The 8,163-nt window shown below is 35.9% G+C and overlaps 1 protein-coding gene across 1 annotated transcript; it reads left to right on the top strand.

Annotated features, from left to right (window-relative positions):
- Positions 1-311: 311 nt before the first annotated feature.
- KERA (keratocan) lies at positions 312-7,392 on the top strand. The gene is made up of 3 exons (XM_021687517.1): positions 312-470; positions 1,878-2,771; positions 6,455-7,392. The coding sequence occupies exons 2-3, from the start codon at positions 1,886-1,888 to the stop codon at positions 6,619-6,621; spliced, it is 1,053 nt and encodes a 350-aa protein (XP_021543192.1). The 5' UTR covers positions 312-470; positions 1,878-1,885; the 3' UTR covers positions 6,622-7,392.
- Positions 7,393-8,163: the final 771 nt, after the last annotated feature.

Here is an 8,163-nt window from a genome sequence, read left to right on the forward strand (position 1 = left end):
CCTGAATTTTTGCTATAGGTTCTTAAGCTTAGAGTCAGTTTTCCTGTGCTGAGCTGCCTAGGTACTGAGGTGCTGTGGTTGTTGGAAGGGTTAAAGTTGGAGCCACTGATGCATATATTTTAGGGAGGATTCATAAAAACACGACAGGGGAGCCTTGGTCAATCCATTACTGGGAATGAGCAGTGACCAATAGAAAGAGAAGAAGAAGATCCAAGAAGGCTGAGGTAAGCATTCTGAAGCCCTGGCAAAGTGGAAACAATAGATCAAAAGGTGTTCACCGTGACTGGTCAGAGTAGGTTTTATTTTTTCTCATAGGACGTTTGACAGCATACAATAAAAACAAACCGTTTTAGTCACGGGGTGTTTTTGTTTTGTTTTGTTTTGTGTGTGGTTTTTTTTCCCCCTTAACTGAGTTTTAGCAAACTTCAGACCCAGACACAGGACTCAACGGTATATTCCTGGACAGCAAGGTAAACTCTTTCTTGCACTTTTAAAAACCTAAAGTTACGAATTCAAAATTCTGATTCATCAGAGGCAGGGTTACAGCTTAATAACTAAAGTAAAACCTGATTCTGAAGAAAAGAATGTTTTAATGTGTCTCTATTGGAAGATGACCAGAGCAGAATTCTACAATCGTAAAAAATTCGACAGCTTGCGGAAGCAGCTCTGCACTTGTCATTTCCCTCAATTTAGTGGCACAATGGAAAGATCAGCATTTCATAAATGATGCTTGTTTTATTTTCTCCTGAAGAATCAGTAAAATGTATTCAGTTCTTATTGTCAAGCAATTGAATTAAATGTACATTGGTCAGAATGTTACTGTTTTATATATATATAATGTATATATATATAATATATGGGTTTTTTGGTACACATAATCTTATATTTATATATAATTTATATATATAATACTTATATAAATATAAAACTTATATTTATATATATATTATATATATATATGTATTATTTTTCCTGTGAGAACAGTTTGTTGTACCCATAACCTTGTTGATATTCAATGGGGAGCATTTATATCCTTGAGATGGTCGTATACCAATAAGTGTTAACCTATTCTTTATTAGCAGCCATTCTGAAAAAATGGAGCTCTATCTTTCCCTAAACATGTTCTTTGCTTTGTTTTGTTTCTTATCGACCACAGTAATGCCATAAGTGAATATATTACTTGCCTAAATTGGGATATAGAGTTCATAGTCCAAATTCCCTGGTTGAACAACTTGATTTTGTACTTATAATATTAGAAGTTTTTCCCCAAACCCCAATATAAAACTTACCAGAGAAGTTGAGCAACAGAGCAAGAGATTAATCACACATTTTTTTTCATATCTTAAAGCCTTCCTTCACAACAAACTGCTAAAATCTTCTTTGATCTCTCTATTTCTTTGGTTCAAGGGCCAAAGAGCCTGTGAAATCTCATCCAGATGTTCTGCTCATTTAGGAGTAGAAGTAAAAGCATATGCTTACTTCTTAGAAACAACACAGACTCTCAATTTGAGTTATTAAAAGATTACTTTTTTTATACTCTTTTATTCAACTACGGGTTTCAGTTAACTTTCTTGTATTAAATAGCCCAAGATGGAAAAGCACTTAGAGCTCCTAAAATTTGCTTTCCATTTCTCAGTTTTCATTGTGATTGGGTTAAAACCAGAAAGCTAGAAATTAGTGAGCCAGTTTCAGTGTTTGCAAAATGCTTTGCATATAGTTCCTACTAAATATATGTGTACTAATTGATATCTGTGTATAAGTTGTTGACATGTGTTTACCTTCCCTCAAAGAAACAATGTTTACTGGTTATTTTGGTGCACATAATCTTCTAAAGGTCAAGATAGTCAAACATCTAACAGTTATATTCCTTATCCCAGGTCCTATAATGGCAGCCACAATCTGTTTCATCATCTGGGTGTTATTCATAACAGATACTGTATGGACTCGAAGTGTGAGACAGGTCTATGACGTAAGTGATCCAGAGGATTGGGCTGTTCATGACTTTGACTGTCCCAGGGAATGCTTCTGTCCCCCTAGTTTCCCTACTGCTTTATACTGTGAAAATCGAGGTCTCAAAGAAATCCCTCCTATTCCTTCAAGGATCTGGTATCTTTATCTTGAGAACAACTTGATAGAGACCATTCCTGAGAAGCCATTCGAGAATGCCACCCAGCTGAGATGGATAAATCTAAACAAGAACAAAATAACCAACTATGGAATTGAAAAAGGAGCCCTGAGCCAACTGAAGAAGCTGCTTTTCTTATTTCTGGAAGATAATGAGCTGGAGGAGGTACCTTCTCCTTTGCCAAGAAGTTTAGAACAATTACAATTGGCCAGAAACAAGGTGTCCAGAATTCCTCAGGGGACCTTCAGCAATCTGGAGAACCTGACCCTTCTTGACCTGCAGCACAATAAACTACTAGACAATGCCTTTCAGAGAGATACCTTCAAGGGACTCAAGAACCTAATGCAGCTAAATATGGCCAAGAATGCTCTAAAGAATATGCCACCGAGATTACCAGCCAATACAATGCAACTGTTTCTGGACAACAATTCCATTGAAGGAATACCAGAAAATTATTTTAATGTGATTCCCAAAGTGGCCTTTCTGCGACTAAACCACAACAAATTATCAGATGCAGGGCTCCCTTCAAGTGGATTTGATGTATCCTCAATTCTAGACCTTCAACTGTCTCACAATCAACTCACAAAGGTCCCCCGAATCAGTGCTCATCTGCAGCACCTTCACCTTGATCATAACAAAATTAAAAGTAAGTAATCATCAGGGTATGCCTTTGATTGAAATGCTCATGGTCATTAAACTTATTCTATATTTTCTTTAAGAATAACAACTGTTGGTCTTTCCACCCCCCCCCACAACTAATGTGCCCTGAGATTTCTTTTTTCAACTTTCAGTATTTTGTCTCTGTCTATTTATTCTCACACACAATCTTAATGAACCAAGAAATTCAAATCTTCAAGTTGTAAATTGAAAAGTGGACTTTAGTAATCTACAAAGGGTGATTATCCATTGGAGAAACCAAATATATCTTCTTTTACTCCGAGGAGATTCCAATATTTCTGCCTCATTGGGTAGATTTATTTAGGAAAATGTACCAAGCACAAACAACCTCATTCATAGTAATAGGAGTATGATTTAGGAGGTATCAGAAAGGGACCTTGGTCCTAAAAACTACAGGTGCTTGAAACCACCATAATTAAAGTCTCTGCTCTAGATTAGAGGGTTTCTCAAACCTTAGAGTGTGCAGATTGGTGGCTCCACCCCAGAGTTCCTGTTAATCGCTGAATCTGTTTCACTGAACCAGATAGTGCAACAGTCAATATTGACCTAAATATATACATTTTTTTTTCCTGATGAAAGTTCTGTGCTTCTACACATGCATTCCTTATCTGGCAACAGAAGTCCCATAGGTTTTTGATGTGGGAAGTGAATTTAAAGGGATTCCACATAGATCCCTGTTTGTGAATTGGGGATCCCCCTGAGAAGTTGAGAAAAAGGGTCTTGAGGAGTGAGATAGCAAAATTCAACACGCAGCTGGGCACATACACCAGCCACTTACATAGTAAAAACAGAGCAGGACTCTGTTCTTCTTCCACTCACGTTTTTAAAAGTTTTACAGTGTTTTCTCATATATTTCTGTTCTTCAGTTGTTCTCATACCTTAGCATGCATCAGGATCATCTGGAAGGCTTATACAATATAGCTTGCCAGCCCCACCTTCATATTTTCTGACTCAGTAGGTCCAACGATTTAGTTCCCAGGAGGTATTAATGCTGCTGGTCCAAGGACCACACTTTGAAAATCACAGATTAATCCTCACAAGAATCTTGGTTGGTAACTTAAGAGTTTCTTTTTTTTTTTTTAAAGATTTTATTTATTTGTTTGACAGAGAGAATGAGAGAGAGAGCACATGAGAGGGGGGAGGGTCAGAGGGAGAAGCAGACTCCCTGCCGAGCAGGGAGCCCTATGCGGGACTCGATCCAGGGACTCCAGGATCATGACCTGAGCCGAAGGCAGTCGCTTAACCAACTGAGCCACCCAGGCGCCCTAAGAGTTTCTGAAGAAAGAAACTGAGGGTCAACTAAGTGAGGATACTTGCCCAAGGACAAAGAATAAATATAATACAGGACCTGACATCAGGTCCTTCTCATTTCAAGTGTTGTTTCCTATTCATACAGTATAATCCCAGCACATTTTTCTTCAATTTCCAGAATACAAGACTTTAGAAAAATTTCTACCAACCCAGGTAAGAATAATTCTAACAGCAACAACAAAGAGAGATTTATTTGTTCCTTAATGTAGATATCAGGCATGGTCGTTTCTATATTCCCAGAAAATAAATGTAAAATAAGAATTTCCCTGGCTAGAATTATTGGCTCACTGGTATATCACACTGTGTAATAATAACTGTTAAAGTACTTATTTCTTCTGGCTGCATAATCTACTCTAGTTGTTAATAAAGTGATTTCCAAGAAACATACCTTTTATATGAAGAGTTCTTAGAATTTATAGGACGGTGACCTTTTCTTATGAAAAAGTTGTAAATATTTATTTCTTCAGGACAATCTAAAGGACTTTAAATTTGGCAAAAATGTTATCTATTCAAATAAGGTCCTTTGTGATGTTCTCTGAGAAACACCATAATTAATTTATGAAAATATAACTACATTTAGAACACTTGCTTCTCACATTACATTTATGCAGACATGCATTGGTTATGGGGCACAAGGCAATAAGGATGGTAGCACATTAAAAGGGACATGGTCTCTCCAGGAGGCAAGGGACCCTACGTAGTAGGAAAAGGACAAGGCTGGTGTCAGCTCTGCCCCTTACTTGCTAAAATACCTTGTGCACATTACCTTACCTGTCTGAACCACTTGCAATGCCCAGGTAAGGGAGAATAATCATATTGCCTGAAAAACACTGTGTGATGGTAAGGTAATAATGCATGTGAAAGATAACTTTATATACACAAACTGCTATACATTACGAGTCACTATTTTTAGCAAGTTGAATTCACAAAATAGCATAAGATCAGAGCATAGCAACCTCGCTGTAAGCATAAGCTCAAAGGAAAGCCATTGCCAAAGTTAGGTGGTCTCATCTTCTAAGGGAAGACCTCTTTCTCAAAATAGTTTCAAACGAGACTTAGAAGCAATATGCAGATTTATGGTTGAAATCAGCTATAATGCACACTTGTCTGAATTTTGCTATTTTAACAGGTTTCCTCTCCTGAATACTCCTAAATTTCAGTATAGTCATTGATGCCAAGGGCTCTGATCCAAGACAGGTGCATGATTTCTCACATCCTAGCCATCTGAAAAGGCTGATGAGATATTTCCTGGCTTGGATCTTTGTAATTTGATTCTTGGCAAATATATCCTTTCTAATTAAATACACTTAAATATAAAGATGCAATGTTCTTTTCTGTAAGTATTATATATGTAAACTTCGGTTACATGTACTTTTTAAAAACCTCATCGTACACTATTAATTGGAAATTTTGCACTTTCAGTTAATTTTTAAGCACTTTCCCTAATAATAAACTGATTTTCCACCTACACATCCATCCATCCATCCATCTACCCATGCATGTAACCATTCCTTCTATGAACCTTTGTCTCCACTTCTAATACTCTAAATACTACCCATCTCATTTTATAGTAATCTAAGCATGCCTTATCTCACCTGGAAGCTTAGAAAACAAATGATGTATTCTTTTATTTCCATCACAGCTTTTTTTTTAAAGATTTTATTTATTTATTTGTGAGAGAGAGAGAGAGAGAGCACGCACTAGTAGAGGGGGGAGGGCAGAGGGAGAAGCAGACTCCCAGCTGAACAAGAAGCGCGACGCAGGGTCCATCCCAGGACCCTGAGATCATGACCTGAGAGCTGATGTCAAAGGTTTAGCCTAACTGAACCACCCAGGCGCCCTTCCATCATAGCTTTTTTTTTTTTTTTTTTTTTTTTTAAAGATTTTATTTATTTATTTGACAGAGAGAGACAGCGAGAGAGGGAACACAAGCAGGGGGAGTGGGAGAGGGAGAAACAGGCTTCCCACTGAGCCGGGAGCCCGATGTGGGACTCGATCCCAGGACCCTGGGATCATGACCTGAGCCGAAGGCAGTCGCTTAACCAACTGAGCCACCCAGGCGCCCCCATCATAGCTTTTAACAAAATGTCCTTTCTCGTGCTCTGTGCAAAGTATAACTGAATACGGAGTGAGATGACTATATATATGTTGCACATTTTCTTAGGGTTACTTTTATAAGACAGATATACCTCCAACTTGACAAAAATGGTTTGTATCTCTGGCACTTTCACAGATCAGGCTGCTAGGCCCGCTACGAGACTGTTCCATGGCTTGTTGGTCTTCTCACACCTGGTCTCTTCTGTTCTAATTCATTTGTTCATGCCATCTTTGTCTCCATAGATGTGAACGTCTCTGTAATATGTCCTCCCACACTGCCTGCAGAACAAGATTCCTTCAGTTATGGACCTCACCTTCGCTACCTCCGTCTGGATGGAAATGAAATCAAACCACCAATTCCAATGGATTTAATGAACTGCTTTAGGCTCCTTCAGGCTGTCATTATTTAAACACATCTTCAACATCTAAAATCTGTTTAATGAGTTAATATTTCTGAAATGAAATTTGGTTACCATTCATAACTTTAAGACAAAAGTCACATTTCCAATTGCTCTTGGCCACCATTTTTGTTTGTATAGCTTATGTTTTCTATTCAAAGATGCTTTCACCAATGATATGTAGCACAGTTAGCTTTTCTTTAATTAGTAAAACAGACACAGAGTTCAGATAGTTTATCAACTCAAAGATAGTTCTTTTTTGTCTCTTCACAGCTTACTAACATCAAATAATGCAGTTGTATTGTTATGCAATATAAAAGACATATTGGTTTGCATATGTTCAAAATTGCTTATGCAGATATTATACTGATAGTAGAAATACAGTAATCTAACAGGAGATATGAAAAAAATGAGATATTTCTTCATCATAATTAATTTCAGATTGCTAAGTAACATTTGTAAGTATAAGTGTGGTATTTAGCTCAAGAAAGGATATGAAATGTATTAAATACTTCATGAAAGGAGACTTTTAGTCATTTAATACCAAATAACAGAAAAACAGTAATTTTCAGTTCACTACTATTTTTTATAGCTGCTGTTCTTAATATAGTACAGTGCACTCTATCAATTAAACAAGTCCTAAGTTTTACATTTATTATAACGCATTTCTCACAGAATCTTAGTGTTTTAACATTAGAAATCCACTTGAATTGCAAATTGTTCAGCTCTTATATTTGCCAGTGGTTTTGGATTTTTTAAATAAAAAGAGTGAAAGCTTTCTAATGAAATAGTAGTAAAACATTTATTTCCGGGGTATTATTTATAAGTTTTATTAAGAACATATTTTATAAAAAGTATTACAATAACAATAATTTCCATTTTTCTACCATGAATATATGCAAATATATTTTCTTCTACTTTTGTTTTTCATTCTCTTCTGATAAACATAAGAAAAAATTTATACTCTAATCACTTAACATAATACAACTATTTCTCATGAGTTAAAAAGAAAGAACCCAGGATTTCATTTAGTAACAAAGTATAGTTTACTTTAGACTTCTAATTTCTAGGGCATATCTATAAATAATAAATATTCCATAGAGATTAATTCATGAATTTATATATTTTCCAAACAGTATTCTGAAATATCTTATAAAATTTGATATATTTCCCTAGAAGAATGATCATATATGCTTGTGAAAAACCAGATTAAGGAAAATCTAACATGTTACTTTACACCAAGACTTCTCAGAAATTTAATGTTATTCTATAAAGAAAGGTGAATTCTTAAGAAAAGAGCATAATATACTGTTTTGCCTACTTCTTTTCACACGAAAACTTATTTGGGGTTAGGAGGGAGGAACCAATTAATATACTTTGAACAGAGTTTTTAAAATGTTGACTAAGGGCAAGAAATGAAATTAATTGACATTAAGAAAAGAATATTTTTTAGAAGACTTCAAAACACATAAAGAAAATTACTAAATTTATGTCATGAAAATACAAGTAATCAGGTACCATTAGGCTGGGGAACAAGAATATGTTGAGAGAAAT

The sequence above is a fragment of the Neomonachus schauinslandi genome, chromosome 5 (assembly GCF_002201575.2).
Source record: "Neomonachus schauinslandi chromosome 5, ASM220157v2, whole genome shotgun sequence".
In the NCBI taxonomy this organism is placed as follows: domain Eukaryota; kingdom Metazoa; phylum Chordata; class Mammalia; order Carnivora; family Phocidae; genus Neomonachus; species Neomonachus schauinslandi.